The sequence below is a fragment of the Hyperolius riggenbachi genome, chromosome 4, assembly GCF_040937935.1.
Source record: "Hyperolius riggenbachi isolate aHypRig1 chromosome 4, aHypRig1.pri, whole genome shotgun sequence".
Lineage (NCBI taxonomy): Eukaryota > Metazoa > Chordata > Amphibia > Anura > Hyperoliidae > Hyperolius > Hyperolius riggenbachi.
The window spans coordinates 181,008,724-181,027,586 of NC_090649.1; the positions used below are offsets into that span (position 1 = coordinate 181,008,724).

Here is an 18,863-nt window from a genome sequence, read left to right on the forward strand (position 1 = left end):
AGGCGATTATATCAGTCATACCCAAACCAGGGAAAAGTACAGATTCTCCATTAAACTTCAGGCCCATCTCATTACTAAACACTGACATTAAGATATATGCCAAACTGCTAGCAAACAGACTCGTAAATATTTTACCTCAATTGATTAATTGGGACCAAGTGGGGTTTACGAAGGGACGACAAGCAACTGATGGCACCCGCAGAATTATTAATATGCTCAAGTTTCTGGAGCTCGATCGAGGGCCTTCCTTGTTTCTAACTTTGGATGCAGAGAAGGCCTTCGATCGAGTACACTGGGGATTTATCAAGGAAGTACTTCTAAAATTTGGTTTTACAGGTCCCTATTTAACAGCTGTGATGGCCCTTTACCATGCTCCCTCAGCCATAGTCAACGTAACAGGGTTCTACTCCAAAGAATTTCACATTTCCAATGGCACGCGCCAAGGCTGCCCCTTATCACCACTCATTTTTGTACTTACCATAGAGACTCTAGCTGAAGCGATAAGAGCAAACAGCAAGATCCAAGGGTTAGATATCCATGGACAAACACATAAGATCGGTCTTTTTGCTGACGATGTTATAATCTCAGTGACAGACCCTATTAAATCTCTAGAACATATAATAGCTACCTTGAACGAATACTCAGCAATCTCATACTACAAAATTAATGAAGGAAAGTCTCTAATGTTAGGGATCAATATCTCTCCCTCAATGAAAAAACAAATATCTGACACATTTCCCTTTCACTGGGCCAAGAAATACATTCCCTATCTTGGTATAAAACTTCCTTCCTCTACTAACAAATTATATGAAATCAATTACCTCCCACTCCTCTCAGCAATACCCAAAGAGCTAGAAACAATCTCCAAGATTGAACTCTCCTGGTTTGGAAAGATTGCCGCTTTTCAAATGAAAACTCTACCCAAACTACTGTACCTTTTCCGAACAGTTCACATCCCAGTACCCAATAGCTTCTTCCTCAAACTACACAAAATTATTGCAAGTTTCTTATGGAGTAAGAAGAAACACAGGATAGCATATAACAACCTAACAGTACCAAAACAAGCAGGAGGAGTAGGGGTTCCCTGCTTAAAAACATACTTTTATGCATGCCTCCTAGACGCTTCTAAAGATTGGTGGAAAACGTCTTCTCCCAAAAAATGGGTTCACATAGAAAATTCCACATCTCCCTCTAGTCTTCTGCACCTCCTATCGCTTCAGCTTCTAGGGTTTAAAACAGCAAAATCAAACTACCCCCCAGTTTTGGCCTCCTTTATAGCTTGGTCTCAATTCACAAAAATTCCCAAAATCAATTCAGATACTGCTTTGCTCAAATTGCCTATAGAAACGCTATCTTCACTTACCCCTGACCTCGATCTAAAAAAATGGAAAGAAGCAGGTTTATCTCATATAACAGATCTGTTTATCCCTAACACTTCTAAAATTCTATCCTTTCCAGATCTAACAGAGAAATATTCAATCCCACCCAAAGATATCTTTAAATACATACGCATTAAATATATCCTCACGGAACACAGTCTCCCTCTACCGACTACTTCTAAAAAAGTGGAAGCCTTTCTCTCCTCTCCAGTTGACATCAGAGGTGGTATTTCCCTGTGGTACAAAGAACTGTTGAAAAATGGATATACAAAGCTGAAAAAATACATACAATCTTGGACAGATGATCTCAAGTACCCAATTGACTACTCAGATATAGTCACCTCCACCAAAAATATCCAACGCTTCTCTTCCTGTATCAATCATAGGGAAAGTTTCCATAAAATTATGTTGAAATGGTATTATACCCCTAGAAAGATCGCCAATTTCTCACCCAAAAATTCCCAACTCTGCTGGCGTAGCTGTACAGGAATTGGCTCCTTATTCCACCTCCTCTGGGAATGCCCCCTAATACAACCATTCTGGAAAGAAATCGCAAAATTACTAGGTGAAGTTATGCAATCACATGTGGAGATAACTCCACAACTAGCACTCCTCCACATAGGAATAACGTCCTTCCCTATTAGATACCGTCTTTTAATATCTCAGGTGCTCTGCACTGCCAGAAGCCTTATCACAGCGAACTGGAAGACTTCAGAAATCCCTACTCTTTTACAGCTGAAACGACAGGTAGACTTCAATTTACAAATGGAAAGATCTATCAGATGTCACAGTCATGAGATAGATCCTCCCTACCTCTTACATATTGATTGGCCAAAAATCCATACCTAGTCTCCAATTTGGGTCAGCTTATCCTACATCTCCCTCTATCCTGCTGCACTATCCACCAGCCATTGTAGATTATTATTCAACACATGTACACCAACTCTGTTTTCAATTATGTAGATTAACTGTATTATATTTGTTACAACACTGCCAACTATGATGAGTTCAAGTTTATATTCTTGTTCTATTGTACCATCGGATGTTACAAACTTGCCCTTTGCCAGTGTTGAAATGCTTGTTACCTTTTTATGTTCTCAAACGTTAATAAAAATGTATTGATTGAAAAAAAAAAATAACTTTTACCCCCCACACCAAAAATTACCCAAATAAAATGTTTTATGAAAAAAAATTACAATTAAAAAAAACATAAATAGTTACCTAAGGGTCTGAACTTTTTTAATATGCATGTGAAGAGGGTGTATTACGAACATCTTTAAATTATAAGCTTGAAAATAGTGATGGACACAAGACTGAAAAAATGCACCTTTATTTCCAAATAACCGGAACAAATAAGCAAATCAAATACATAGGTTTTAATTATGGTAGCATGTATTATTTTAAAGCTATAATGGCCAAAAACTGAGAAATAATTATTTTTTTTCCATTTTTTCTTAATATTTCTTCTGAAAATGCATTTAGAAAAAAATAATTCTTAGCAAAATGTATCACCCAAAGAAAGCCTAATTGGTGGCGGAAAAAAACAAGATATAGATCAATTCATTGTGATAATTAGTGATAAAGTTATTGGCGAACGAATGGGAGGTGAAAATTGCTCTGATGCATAAGGTGAAAAATACCCGCGGGCTGAAATGGTAAATCTGGGTGAGCTCTCACCTTTTTTTAGTAAGCAGGTAAGCTTTCCTGCTCCCTTGTTCTGGTTTGGTGCATGGTTTTACTAACAAATTGTAACGATCGGTGTAACACAGAGAGGGTCTGATTACCGGTGAACTGCAGTATCACCGAGAATACAAAATATACCCGATTATTGGTGATCTGCAGTATCACCGATAATCAGATATATCTACTAACCTCTGGACACCTGAGATAACAAGTGAGTGTAGATGCAGCAGTATACTTTGAGTACTGCACAGAAGTATGTTCCTTCCGATGGCCTAGACTCTCCCGGGGGAGGAGCTAGGCTGAGAGTAGGAAGGACACAGCGTGAGTGACACCAGTGAGAGGGTGTCACTAACAGGTCTGGGAACTGCCTCTAACAGTAAGGCCAGTTCTCGAGGTCGGCCAAGCCAGGTCGTTAACACACAGACAGATAAGGTACAGATTCAGGAGACAGATACCGAATCCAATAAACAGGCAGGGTTTGGCAACGGAGTATCAGAATAGCAAGGTACAGAATCAGGAGGCAAATACAGAGTCCAGGAACGAGCAGAGTTTGGCAACAGGATATCAGAAATAGCAAGGTACAGAATCAGAGTTCAGAGGAATAGTCAGGCAGGCAGAAGGTCATAACAAATAATACAATTCAATATTCCTAATGCTAAGGTGTGAGTTCCTTGATCATCAACACCTTTGGAAACTATGCTAGAACACAGATACAGACAAGGTCTGAGTGCTACCATGTAGTGAACGCAACGCCAGACACCAGAGAAATGACCAGCACCCAGTATATATACTATAGCGCTTACCAGCGCCACCCCTAAGTGCTGGACCAATGGAAGGTGGTGAAAATGTCAGCTGACCCGCTTGGTCAGCGGACTCTTCTCTGGCTGTCATATAAGCTCTGCCTCTCAGCGCGCGTCCTTCTGAACCTGTGTGGACTAGCAGTCCCAGCCACCCCAGACATGTCTTGCAATGTATCCGCTGATTCGGGCGCGGGGGCCGCCGCCCCGCTCTCCAAGCAAGCGGCGGCTTCCCCGCATCCAACCACCATGTCAGTAGTATTGCTATGCGCGCAATCCGCTGCATCCAATGCGGACTCCACCGCACTGCCCATGCGGCATGCGGCGGTTTCTTCGCGTTGCGCCACCATGTTAGACAGCCGCCTCACTCTGAGCACTTGCGGCGGCTTTTCTGCTTTTCCTCACACAAATCCCACCTTTGTTTATTAAATAGCTCTCCTTTCCAATTAATTAAATAAATGTCAAAAAGTAAAAATGTTCTCTCTGTTTCTAAAGGTGGCAACTAATGGTCCAATTTATAGTGAAAAATCGTTCAAGCAATCAGAAATTCTAATCGGATTGGTTGTAAATAATCTCAGTTGATGGGCACAATCATTACAAACGATTATAAAAATAGTAGTCCGATTACATTTTCATCAAACCAAAATTTGGATTTTCTTGTTGGCTGTATTAGATAGGAAGAAAAGATTGGTTCGTTGATGGTGTAGTGAATGATTTTTTTTTTCGATCAGAATTATTTGATTGCTCAAACTATTTTACGCTAGAAATTCTTCCAACTTAATTGGAACTTTTTAAAGGTAAATTAAAAAGATTTCTGAGGCTGGAAATGTCTGCTTTATACAGATTCTACAGCAATTTTTTTTTCCTTTTAGCAAGTTGGTTCCCTATAGATCAGTCATAGTCTTGCCATATTTCTATATTTAGACCTACCACCTGACAATAGTTATTAAACAGCTGCAGCTGCTCTAGTGAAGATAGCTTCCAGTAAAGGCTTGCTGCTGAACCAGTGTTACACTTCACAAACAGGTATTATTATTTATTCAGTTCTACATCTCTAAATTCAGTCAAATGAAGAACAAAGCCGCTACATTATTCCAGTGACACAGGCAGACTTTGAAATCCAGATCTCATGAGAGCGGAGAATGAGCAAAGGCTGTTTCTCACCTAACTTAACTTTGCTAAACTCGCCCTGCTCTGCCAATGAAAACTGTGAATATTTTATCGGAGTGGCAAATCCTCTAGGAAATCTATCATTTACAGGAAAGACACCTACGGTCTTAAATTAAATATTAAAAAAGCTCTTTTGATCTGATTCAAAATTTCTTCAGTTTTTCAGCCCTTTTCTTAGTAATCAGTTCTTGTGTTTGCTATCCATATACATGCTAGTCATAAACTTTCAGACAATAAAAATCCTCAATTTATCTGAAAAGCTACCCAGTATTCAGACATACGGTAATCACTGAAAGTTTTCTGGTTCAGTATTTCTTAAACCACTAGTGAACTATTTAATGAGGACAGTAATGCTTGGAGTAATGTGGAAAAGGAGGGATATATTGCTGTTCACTTAACCACTTCCCGACCGCCTAATGCACAGGGGCGGCCGGGAAGTGGAGCCCGCAAGGACCAACTCACCCACAGAGGAGGCGGTCCTTGTAAGGGCATGGGCGGAGCGATCGCGTCATCCGTGACGCGATCCTCCGCCGGCGCCTGTCTCCGCATACCCGCCGCAACATCCCGCCGGCCATACGGAAGCGCCGGCGGGATGTTAACCCGACGATCGCCGCATACAAAGTGTATAATACACTTTGTAATGTTTACAAAGTGTATTATACAGGCTGCCTCCTGCCCTGGTGGTCCCAGTGTCCGAGGGACCACCAGGGCAGGCTGCAGCCACCCTATGTCGCACCCAAGCACACTGATTTCTCCCCCCCTGCCCCAGATCACCCATAGCACCCCTCAGACCCCCCCCCCTGCCCACTCCCCAGACCCCTGTTTGCACCCAATCACCCCCCTAATCACCCATCAATCACTCCCTGTCACTATCTGTCAACGCTATTTTTTTACCCCCCCGCCCCCTGCCCCCTCCTGATCACCCACCCCCCCACCCCAGATTTCCCCCCCCCCCTGTGTACTGTATGCATCTATCCCCCCTGATCACCTGTCAATCACCTGTCAATCACCTGTCAATCACCCATCAATCACCCCCTGTCACTGCCACCCATCAATCAGCCCCTAACCTACCCCTTGCGGGCAATCTGATCACCCACCCACATCAATAGATCGCCCGCAGATCCGACATCAGATCACCACCCAAGCGCAGTGTTTACATCTATTCTCTCCTCTAAACACCCACTAATTACCCATCAATCACCCATCAATCACCCCCTATCACCACCTGTTACCCATCAGATCAGACCCTAATCTGCCCCTTGCGGGCACCCAATCACCCGCCTACACGCTCAGATTGCCCTCAGAACCCCCCCCTTATCAATTCGCCAGGGCATTATTTACATCTGTCCTTCCCTGTAATAACCCACTGATCACCTGTCAATCACCTGTCAATCACCCATCAATCAGCCCCTATCACTGCCACCCATCAATCACCCCCTGTCACTGCCACCCATCAATCAGCCCCTAACCTGCCCCTGGCGGGCAATCTGATCACCCACCCACACCAATAGATCGCCCGCAGATCCGACATCAGATCACCTCCCAAGTGCAGTGTTTACATCTGTTCTCTCCTCCAAACACCCACTAATTACCCATCAATCACCCCCTGTCACTGCTACCCATCAAATTAGACCCCTATCTGCCCCTAGGGCACTCAATCACCCGCCCATACCCTCAGAATGTCCTCAGACCCCAGCCCTGATCACCTCGCCAGTGCATTGCTTGCATCTATTCCCCCCTCTAATCACACCTTGCGACACCCATCAGTCACCTCCTGTCACACCCTAGCACACCTACCCATCAGATCAGGCCCTAATTTGCCCCGTGTGGGCTCCTGATCACTTGGCCAAACCCTCAGATCCCCCTCAGACCCCCTTACGATCACCTCCCCAGTGCATTGATTGCATCTTTTTTCCCCTCTAACCACCCCCTGAGACACCCATCAATCACCTCCTGTCACCCCCTAGCACTCCTATCCATCAGATCAGGCCCAATACAACCTGTCATCTAAAAGGCCACCCTGCTTATGACCGGTTCCACAAAATTTGCCCCCTCATAGACCACCTGTCATCAAAATTTTCAGATGCTTTTACCCCTGAACAGTCATTTTGAGACATTTGGTTTCCAGACTACTCACGGTTTTGGGCCCGTAAAATGCCAGGGCGGTATAGGAACCCCACAAGTGACCCCATTTTAGAAAAAAAGACACCCCAAGGTATTCTGTTAGGTGTATGACGAGTTCATAGAAGATTTTATTTTTTGTCACAAGTTGATTTTTATTGTTCTTTTTCACAAAGTGTCATTTTTCACTAACTTGTGACAAAAAAAATCTTCTATGAACTCACCATACTCCTAACGGAATACCTTGGGGTGTCTTCTTTCTAAAATGGGGTCACTTGTGGGGTTCCTATACTGCCCTGGCATTTTAGGGGCCCTAAACCGTGAGGAGTAGTCTACAAAACAAATGCCTCAAAATGCCCTGTGAATAGGACGTTGGGCCCCTTAGCGCACCTAGGCTGCAAAAAAGTGTCACACATGTGGTATCGACGTACTCGTAAAGTTAGCGGAAAGTGACATTTTGTGAAAAAAAAAACAATACAAATCAATTTCCGCTAACTTGTGACAAAAAATAAAATCTTCTATGAACTCACCATACTCCTAACGGAATACCTTGGGGTGTCTTCTTTCTAAAATGGGGTCATTTGCAGGGTTCCTATACTGCTCTGGCATTTTAGGGGCCCTAAACCGTGAGGATTAGTCTGGATATAAAATTCCGCAAGATGACCTGTGAAATCCTAAAGGTACTCATTGGACTTTGGGCCCCTTAGCACAGTTAGGGTGCAAAAAAGTGCTACACATGTGGTATCGCCGTACTCGGGAGAAGTAGTACAAGGTGTTTTGGGGTGTATTTTTACACATACCCATGCTGGGTGGGAGAAATCTCTCTGTAAACGGACAATTGTGTGTAAAAAAATCAAAAAATTGTCATTTACAGAGATATTTCTCCCACCCAGCATGGGTATGTGTAAAAATACACCTTAAAACACATTGTACTACTTCTCCTGAGTACGACAATACCACATGTGTGGCACTTTTTTGCAGCCTAACTGCGCTAAGGAGTGCAAAGTCCAATGAGCACCTTTAGGCTTTACAGGGGTGCTTACAATTAGGCACCCCCCAAAATGCCAGGACAGTAAACACACCCCACAAATGACCCCATTTTGGAAAGTAGACACTTCAAGGTATTAAGAGAGGGGCATGGTGAGTCCGTGGCAGATTTCATTTTTTTTGTCGCAAGTTAGAAGAAATGGAAACTTTTTTTTTTGTCACAAAGTGTCATTTTCCGCTTACTTGTGACAAAAAATAATATCTTCTATGAACTCACTATGCCTCTCAGTGAATACTTTGGGATGTCTTCTTTCCAAAATGGGGTCACTTGGGGGGTATTTATACTATCCTGGAATTCTAGCCCCTCATGAAACATGACAGGGGGTCAGAAAAGTCATAGATGCTTGAAAATGGGAAAATTCACTTTTTGCACCATAGTTTGTAAATGCTATAACGTTTACCCAAACCAATAAATATAGGCTGAATGGGTTTTCTTTCATCAAAAACATGTTTGTCCACATTTTTTGTGCTGCATGTATACAGAAATTTTACTTTATTTGAAAAATGTCAGCACAGAAAGTTAAAAAAGTCATTTTTTTGCCAAAATTCATGTCTTTTTTGATGAATATAATAAAAAGTAAAAATCGCAGCAGCAATCAAATAGCACCAAAAGAAAGCTTTATTAGTGACAAGAAAAGGAGCCAAAATTCATTTAGGTGGTAGGTTGTATGAGCGAGCAATAAACCGTGAAAGCTGCAGTGGTCTGAATGGAAAAAAAGTGCCTGGTCCTTAAGGGGGTTAAAGCCCAGGGTCCTCAAGTGGTTAAAGAATGCTCTTTCAAGGATTCCATATCTGAAAAAAAAATACCATGAGCTTTTTTAAATAAGTTTCACACTTTTGCATCAACTACAAAAAGCATTGTCAGTGGTTGTATAAAGAATGTAATATTATTATTATTACTACTGTTGTTCCTTTTTATCCATTTTTATATATATGGTGTAAACATCTTACACATCCTTGTATAAAATATATGGGTTGCATACATAGAAAGTGTACATTTGCCCCAGAGTAAAATGCATAGCAAATTACTTTTTTATGTTGAAGTATTATTAATTTTTTTATGTTGATGTATGTCTAATTACAGTAAGTAGCAAAAATCTGACAGATTTGACAAGTTGTGGACTACTCCATATCCTCATGGTGCTTTCCCAGAGTTTTCTTTATTTTGCAAAGCAATTGCTGAATAGCAGTTGCACCATTCAACTGGCAAATTAGTGTGCAGCCAGTAAGGAGACTGCCTGGCATATTTCTATAGATTCCAGGAAGTGCTTTGAGAGGGAATGTCAGATTTGCCATATTTTTATCACTTACTGTAAGTGACAGCAACATTGGGGAAAAAAGTAATTTATTGCGTATTTTGCTCTGGAACCGATGTACATCTTAAATGTATGTGTACACCTTTATTTTATATTTTATAATTGTTTTGCAGTAGAAATTCTACAGAGTGGAGGTAGTATTGAATCTGTATGTAGTAAGATGTTAAGAGTGATAAAGTAATTTGCAGGTCACTGGAGAAGCAGGGAGAATGTCCTTTGGGAAGTATTATGTGACAGGTCAGAAATGTATGTGGGACAAGGGCAGTAGAGCGATTTAAAGGCAAAGTACAGTAGATTAGTTTTGATTTTAGTGTGAAATGGAAGCCAGTGCAGAGAATTACCAAGGAGAGCAGCAGACGAGGAGTAGATAGGTGTAGCTGTGACAATTTGTAGAGGTGAGCGTCTAATTAGTTGAATATCTATTTTTATCTGTAATGTGTTAAAATGAATTCTACGAATCACAGCTCAGAAGTTTCCAATTGTATAATTCAGCCTTTGAAATAATTTGTATTCATTATTGTGTTAGTTAGTATAATGGTAAAATCATGTTGTTTTGGACTAGAGCTTCAATGAAAAAGTGAACTGTTAATGTATATTTTTAGATTTTTTTTAAGTGGTAAAATCAATTTACTGTATACTGTCATCTTGTCTTCACTCCCTCATAATAAGCTATAGAGTGTATTATATGTCTCGCAATTCCTTGCAAAAAAAATCCATTTATTTTCAACTTGACGAGGTAATAGCCACAGGCATCCTACCGGCATACACTGACATATCATGGAGATAGATTAAACTATATTTACTACACTAACAATTCTAAAAAGAAAGAAATGGTTTACTGCTACATGCTTATCAATTCAAACTTCCGTGGCTAAATCTAGACTAGTGAAAAAAAAGCACAAACAAATGCATATCTTGGCTGCGTAGGTGTACTGTATATTCTACACCAATATTAATATTTTGATTAATATGATAACTACATTTATTTTGCCTAGAAAACTATTTTGCTGCTGCATGTCGATTTTAGGAATTTAGCACCTTGAAGAAATATTGTGTCTTTTTGACTGAGCCAGCGTAGTGAAATCTACACCACATCAAGCTTAAGCAGCCACAATTCTGGAATAGATTTTACTACAGGCAGTCCAGAAGCAGTTAAATTATCACCTTCCTTTCTTATATTTTTGTGATGGCTACTTTACCATTATTTACAGAAATAGTACTATAATGACGGTCTCCTTATTTATAAATCGGCAATTATAATGATTGGCACTTATCAATTGCCAAATGATGTCCACTAGGGATTGAAAGGAGTGGAAAAAGGAGGGAATGAGAGAGTGATAGGATGGAGCACCACGGCAAGCTTTTCTCTTCTCTTAAAGAGACTCTGTAACAAAATTTTCAGCCTCATCTCTTCTATCCTATACCTGTTTTAACATGGTCTGGATTACTGCAGCCTTTTCTAGTTGCACTGTCTCTGTAATATATCTAATCTTCTTTTCTTTGTCAAGCTTTGTCAACCCAGGGAGGAATGGGCTGCCTCTGTTGTAATGAATACAAGTTATGCACGCCCCCTGCAGGCTCTGTGTGCTTTGTTTACTTCTAACAGACTGCATCTCTAGTCTCAGTTTCAGCTTGTCTGTGTGATGCAGTTTGTGAGGCTGAGGGGGAGGGAGCTGCCTGTCACATGATAAGAAACTGTGAGAATCCCAAACTGGAATGAAGATAAATTCACAATTTAATAAAAAGTGGTATTATACTGTAACATGAGATATATATATATATATATATATATATATATATATATATATATGTATATGTATATATATATATATATATACATATATATATATATATATATACATCACTTCCTGATTAGCGCCCACGTTTTTTGTTTCTAAACACTACCTAAAACTGGCGATTAAAAGCCGGGATCGTAGCGGGGAGCGGTACAAACGGCAAAGAGGGATCCAGGAGATCACAGTGACTCGATTGGTGACTCGACAGTACAGATTCTCTTTAAAATTTGACTATAGCTGAAAGACACATTTTGAAAGAAGTGATTGGGGAGATCGTCGGGAAAGAAGAGAGGAATGGACAATGCAGAGAGGTAGCATGAAGCAGAGATCCAGCATGAAGTAGAGGGATTGGTTTCCCCTTTTTAATCTCTGGCCCAAGGTTACACCCACCAGGGTATGAGTGTTTCTAAAATGAAGAGCATGAACCACAGAATTCTTCATCAATATTGAGCTTTATGATTCACTTGAAGGTTAACAATACCATGTATGTGACATGACATGAAGAGAAAGGCTGGACTAACATTTAGATGTTAGAAGGGGTAACATAAGCAGTTAATGGCTCAATTAAGACAGTAGGTCTTATTACTAGGCACTCACAGCAAGGTAACAGAGCTCAACCAGATACAAAATAGTAGCCTTTCATAAAGAGAAGCAATTAAGCATTGACAAATTTTCTTCCAATATTGATAAAACGGTACACACAACAGTAGATAATTGTTAAACTCCCTGTAAAACTGGGTATGACAATCTACGAACACTCAAGTCCAGAAGGACATAGCCCTATAGGTACAAATGTTAAAAGCGTATAACTTTAATTGGATACATAAAATACATTTAAAAAAAATTGAGATTCCACTGTTGTGGGTACTCTCTTGTGGAGGTATCAAATGATTCACCTCGTCCAACTGGGGGGGTCGTCGCTTATCCCCCTGGGCCGTGCATACACTGCCGAGTCCAGGTGTAGCTATCCCCCAACTAGGCTGGTGCCTTCACAAAAAATGGGTGTGCAGATGGGACAGGTGAAGCACTACCTGCTGTTCAATGTATTGTAACAGATTGGTGTGAACACCTAAAGTCTAGTCCCCCTGCAGCCCCATATATAATGGGTGGGTTTACATAAATAATAATTAGTGCGAAGTGCTGTACATAGACTTTAACATGAGCATGTTTCACCCAAAGGCTTCATCAGAAAGTGCGCTATACCTATATACAGTTGCTATCTAAACATCATGCACCACATATTTACAAAATTATTTACAAAAAAACCCCATCATGAATAGCCCCAGTCAGAGCTGAGGTGCCCGGTTTGGCACAGCCATATATAGGTAGAGGGGGAGGGAGGAATCAGGAGGGCCCAGGAATTGGTGGGGGTGTGCCATCCACCTCCCACCTATACTCAAAAACATGTTCCAGGGTTTCCTTGTAAAGAAAATATAGGTGGTATAATATCCTACCTATGAAAGTAGCAGTGGTCATCCTCTGTATATGGAGATACCATATTCTGGCATACAGAATATTCTGGCTGACCCTCATGCTTTAAGAATTTTCCACTTTCACTCTGTAATCTAAAAGATGTGTCCTCCTGCCTGTTATAAATTATTTTACGTTTCATTTTATTTTGTAACATAACTTTATTCTGTCTGTTATGAATGCATATGGATTATTTCTAATCCAATAATAAAAAGAAAACATAATATATTTGTTTCATAATATGTACATTCATTGGTACTAGCAATAAAAAAAGCTGACCCAACAAATAAATAGAGATGGCAAGAACGATTTGCCAGCGAACGGTTCCCTGCGAACTTCCGTGGTTTGCGATCACGGCAAACTGGGAACTTTTCCGGAAGTTCGGTTCGCCCCCATAGTGCATCATGAGGGTCAACTTTGACCCTCTACATCACAGTCAGCAGGCACATTGTAGCCAATCAGGCTACACTCCCTCCTGGAGCCCCACCCCTCCTTATAAAAGGCAGGCAGCGTCAGGCATTGGACTCACTCGTGTACCTAATTTTTCTGGCTGCACTGCAGCTGCAGCAACAAAACAAAAGGCATGTACATGTGCCAATTCCCCTTTGTGATCATTACCTTGCCGTGGTGAAGGGGCTTGCGTATCACAATGAAGCAATAACCGCCAGCTATATAATAAGGTCGTTGCTTCATTGTGGACAGACCAAATTTGATCAGCTGGGCAGTCACTGTTCTGTCATTCAGCTACCTCAGCCCAACTGTATGGGCTGAAAAGCCGCCATCACCTGCATTCTCATCATGGTGTGCACCAGTCCAGCACGGCCGTCACTACACAAACAGCTGTTTGCGGTACGTTACACAGTGAGTTTGGTGTGTCAGTGTGAAGCAATACTATAATTACACTCTCTGATTGATGTATACACATGCAAGATGTTTTAAAGCACGTTAGGCCTCCAATTTATATTCAGTGTGATTTCTGCCCTTAAAATGCTGCTTTGCGTAAAATCCAGATTTTTCCCCGGGACTTTTGGCATCTATCCCACTCCGCCATGCCCCCTCCAGGTGTTAGACCCCTTGAAACATATTTTCCATCACTTTTGTGGCCAGCATAAGTGTTTTTTAGTTTTCAAAGTTCGCCTCCCCATTGAAGTCTATTGCGGTTCGTGGAAGTTCGCGCGAACCAAACTTTTGCGGAAGTTCGCGAACCGAAAATCGGAGGTTTGGGCCATCTCTACAAATAAATGAGTAATATATAACTCTGAGGCAAATACATTGTCAACATATAGCTTTAAGCAAATAAAGAATCTTAGCTTTTTATCTCAGCACCAAATATCTCTTTGTAAATGTGAAGATGAACATTTAAATCGTCAGAACTGGCAACAGCAACCAACAAATATAAAATTATTGAGAGAAGAATGTAGGATAGGGTTAAGTAGGGTGAGTACAATAGATATAAGAAACATTTGAACAGCTGCATAAATAAATTACTGAGATGTTTATTTTCATTATTTGCTATGAGAAATATTCTAGGAGTCAGATTGACCATCTTTTAATTTGATTAAAACATTAATGAATAAGAGAGAGCTTTTGCTAGGGGCAGCTATAGGATTAGGTCAGTCAAGGCGGTCAGTTAAAGACAAAATTTTAAGAGCCATTTTTTCAGATTCAAACATGAAGAGCTATATGCTGATTTATTTATTGAAAAATATTGCTGCAGACTGATCCTAGTTTCCATTTCTTAACCTCCTCAGCGGTATGGACAAATATACACATCCATCACCGCCGGAGGTCGCCGCTCAGGCCCTGCTGGGCCGATTTTAATGAAATAAAAAGCAGCACACGCAGCCGGCACTTTGCCAGCTGCGTGTGCTGCCTGATTGCTGCCGCTCTGCGGCAATCCGCCGTGAGCAGCGGCGAAAGAGGGTCCCCCCAGCCACCCGAGCCCTGCGCAGCCGGAACAAAAGTTCCGGCCAGCGCTAAGGGCTGGATCGGAGGCGGCTGACGTCAGGAAGTCGGCTGACGTCCATAACGTCACTCCGCTCGTTGCTATGGCGACGATGTAAGCAAAACAAGGAAGGCTGCTCATTGCGGCCTTCCTTGTTTATTCTGGTTGCCGGAGGCGATCAGAATGACGCTTCCGGAGCGCCCTCTAGTGGGCTTTCATGCAGCCAACTTTCAGTTGGCTGCATGAAACAGTTTTTTTTTTATTTAAAAAAAACCCTCCTGCAGCCTCCCTGGCAATCTTAATAGACCACCAGGGAGGTTAAATCAGATCTCCAGTCTGGCAAGTTAACCTCCCTGGCTGTACGCAGTTTCAGAGGCTGCGTCCGCGGGAGGATTTTTTTTTAATAAAATGTAATTTAAATGCTTAAGCTAGCACTTTGCTAGCTAACTATGTGTCCCAGGTCCTGCGGCAATATTTACCCCTCCATGATCCCGTGAGAGCTGCAGCTTCACCATTTAGTTTCACTCATCGCTATGGCGACAATCGGACATGACGTCTGACATCATCAACGTCATGACATCATGCGCAGTCCCGATCCTCCCGATAGCAAAGCCTGAAGCTGATTGGGAGGCTGCACCGTCACGGGATCCCTGGGGAGTACGTATAACTGCGGCGATCGGGGTGTGTCGGGGGAGAGCGGAGGGACTTGGGGGGGGGGGGGGCTTGGTTAGTTAGCCAAGTGCTAGCTTAAGCCTATAAATCACACTTTATTTAAAAAAAATCTTCCGGGGGCCATGTGATCCTCTCTGGCGGCTAGCCTGAACGTAGGTCGGGCTTACCGCCAGGGAGGTCGAAATTCAGCAGCCTTTCTGTATAAGAAAGTTATAGTTACCTGCCCTGCCTTCTCCTTTGAAGCCATCCCAAAGACCCCAAATCACCTGTCTCCGGAGCATGGCCCTGCCTCCCTTCCCTACCCGGAGAAATATGCCAAGATGTTTAATCCAGTAAACTCCAGTAAGCATCTTGCCATTTTTCTTTGGGGAGGCGAAGCCACATGCCGGTAGTCGGGTGATTTGGGGTGTTTGGAAGGCTTCAGGGGAGAAGGCAGCGCAGCTAACTATAACTTTTTTTAACAGGGCTGTTGGATTTTAACTTTTAGGCTGGAGATCTGCAGGACCACAGGCTTACACCCCCCCCCCCCCCCTAGTGACCAGGCCATTTTGGCACAACACAGGGCTGTGCAGCTTTGTCAGCTTACCGCACAGACGTACTACTCAGCACACAAATGAATCTTACCTCCTTTTATTGTGCTTAACAGGACATTCTTTTGTAGGTGTCTGATCACTCCTGCGATCCTTTGTTTTTTTTTTTGTTTTTTTTTTAATTAGGCTTACAGTGCCTGACTTTCTCGCCTTCCCCCCCTTCCTCTCCTCCCCACCCCCCTTCCCTGTACTGAACTGACTAGGATGGCGATCCGTCCTCTTCTCCGCATCTCATAGGCACCAGCCTATGAAAGGGCTTAGCTTCCCAGTCGCTCTGAGGGACAGCCGAGTGTCCCTTGTACAGCGCTGCATTAGATAGCAGCACTGCACGGATGTAAACAAAGGGGATTTCTTTCCCCTTTCATTTACTAATGGCCTGCTAGCCGCAATCGCAGCTAGCAGGCTGATCACAGAGCAGAGCTCTATGAATCGGCAGGGACTGATCGCACATGTGTGCATGTGATCCCCTGCAAAACCCTGCCCCAGGACTTGATGCCAATCGGTGTTAGGCAGTCCTGGGGCTGACAACTTCCCAACGCTTATCGACGTTAAGTGGTCTGGAAGGGGTTAATTATAAACCTGTATAGTTAAATTGCTGTTAATCGGGATCAGGACACTATTTGCATAGAGTTTGTAAAGTTTTCCTGTGTTTGTGGGGGTATCCCCCAGGTACTCAGGTTTCCTGCTACATCCCTCCCCACTTCTGCTTTACCCCCATCATGCCAAATCAGATTTTGATCAATAAAGTACACAAAATCTATCCAAAGTGAGTCAATTGGATATGTTGGGATAATGAATACCCAGCAGATCAAATCAAAGTGATTAAATTGGCCAGAAAAATGTATGCATGTATGCTCTATTTAAGTCATACAAACATTTTCCATGTTTTTCTGAAAGTCGATATTAAAATAATTAAATAAAATGGACAAGAATAATCATTTTAAAAATAATTTTAGGATTTTAAAAAGCTTGTTTACTGACTTTTAACAAAGGAAATCAAGGCAGAAAAGCATGATTAGGGCATCTGTCAGGTTTTCATAAATGTCTGAATTCCTATGGTATCAAGTTCTATTTCATGGCTAGTGGTCAAATAACAGAATTTGGCTTATCACCAGTGGTGCTCCGCAAGATTTTGGATATCCGAACTACCCAGATAATCCGAACTTTTTCCACTATCCAAACTTTGAATAGGAAGCCGGATATTTTTTAAATCCGATTACACTCTCCGAGCAAACTCGGATTTCTCATCTGAAATCCGAAATCCGGGCGGATAGCTTCTTCAGAAATCCGAGCAGAAGCCATAATGGCGAGAGAGAGAGAGAGAGAAAGAGATACCTCCAAAAGCGGTTTTTGCCATTTGAAGAGACTTATGGAAGCATTTTAAGCCATTTTCAGGTCACTTCTGGTTTTCTATTTGGATTTCCGAATCCAGCCGGATATCCAGGATATTGGGTTCAGATATCCGAGTTTACTCGGATACCAAAAAGTTCGGATTCGGACATCCGATTCGGATCCGGATATCTGGGTATCTGGATCCGAATTAAATTCGGATTTTGAAAAGGGGTATCCGAGCAGCACTGCTTATCACAGTGAGTGACTAGCACCACAAAGTGTAAAGAAGTGCTACAAGAAGAACACACACACATACACACACACACACACAAACACACACGCACACACACACACACACACACACACACACACACACACACACACACACACACACACACCCTTTTGGCCAGGTCTCCCTTCTCCTTTTGTCTCACAAAACTGTGTACTGTGTGTGCATACCTCCCACTAATGTGTAGAAACCTGTAGTTGATTTGTTCACTACATCAGCAGTAATCCTTATCTTGTATTAACTGTATTGTTATTTAGACCCTTTATGCTGTTGTACAGCGCCACAGAAGTTGCTGGGGCTATATAAAACAATAATCCTAATAATATTTGTCAAAGTTGATCCTAAGTCAAGCTGAAGAGGTGTGAATGGGCCCATAAAGAACTGGCATGTAACTTTAACTCAGGGTGCATTAAAATTTATATGATACATTAGCAAAACAACTGTTTGTTTCCCCTTTTATCTTTCAGGAACATTTTATACAGGCTGGATGCAAAGTCTTCTCAGTTCTCAGTACTTCAAGAAGCACAAGAGCATTGCAAGATTACAAAGTCAAATGAAACACTTCTAACAACATTGCAAGAGGTGTTGAACTGCATTAGCTCTGCACAGTTATATTTCAAAGAAAGCCTTCATGTGTTTGAGAGTGATTCAGATGGAAAAGACTGACAAATCCCCTCCGGCACTAGCCACACAATATTGCGACACTCAGACTTCATAAATGATATTTAACAAACTGGTAATGGTATATTTGTAATTCTGTATGCAGTGGTAGGCTGTACAGCCCACACAACATTTTATTTTTTACACATTTTTGTGCAAAGGTGGCTGCCATTTCATACCGTGTGGTGAAACGGTACAGATTTAATTAAAACTCATACAGCTATGCTCTTCCTCCCTGATGACCTGAGAAACAATTGTGTAGGTGTTATACTCTCAGTCAGCCTTACAGACGGAGATGGCATTTCTATTGATGGTATTTGCAGTAAGACCTACTTGTGATAAGATTTCAGAAAAAAATAACAGAAATGTGAAATTGAAAGAATCTAATTTATTCAAAAGGATCCTCTTTTTATTTCAGCACCTTGGCTCCAGGGGTATTTCTCTTGCGCCCTGCCTAAGCAGAATGTGCACAATTTTGACAGAGTAGTAACATCTACTTTCCCTGTAGTATTATCCTCTTAATAAAGATAATAACTATCAAATTATCAAATGAATAATATCAGACACTTCTCCTGTTTAAGTAGAAACCATAAAAA

At 41.7% G+C, this 18,863-nt stretch overlaps 1 protein-coding gene across 1 annotated transcript in view; it reads left to right on the forward strand.

The window, feature by feature from the left end:
• Window positions 1–18,340, forward strand: part of NAALADL2 (N-acetylated alpha-linked acidic dipeptidase like 2) — an 808,485-nt gene extending 790,145 nt beyond the window's left edge. The window contains exon 14 of the mRNA XM_068281050.1: window positions 18,075–18,340. Within this exon, the coding sequence (XP_068137151.1) occupies window positions 18,075–18,273 (199 nt within the window). The 3' untranslated portion in view covers window positions 18,274–18,340. The remainder of the gene's footprint in view (window positions 1–18,074) is intronic.
• Window positions 18,341–18,863: the final 523 nt, after the last annotated feature.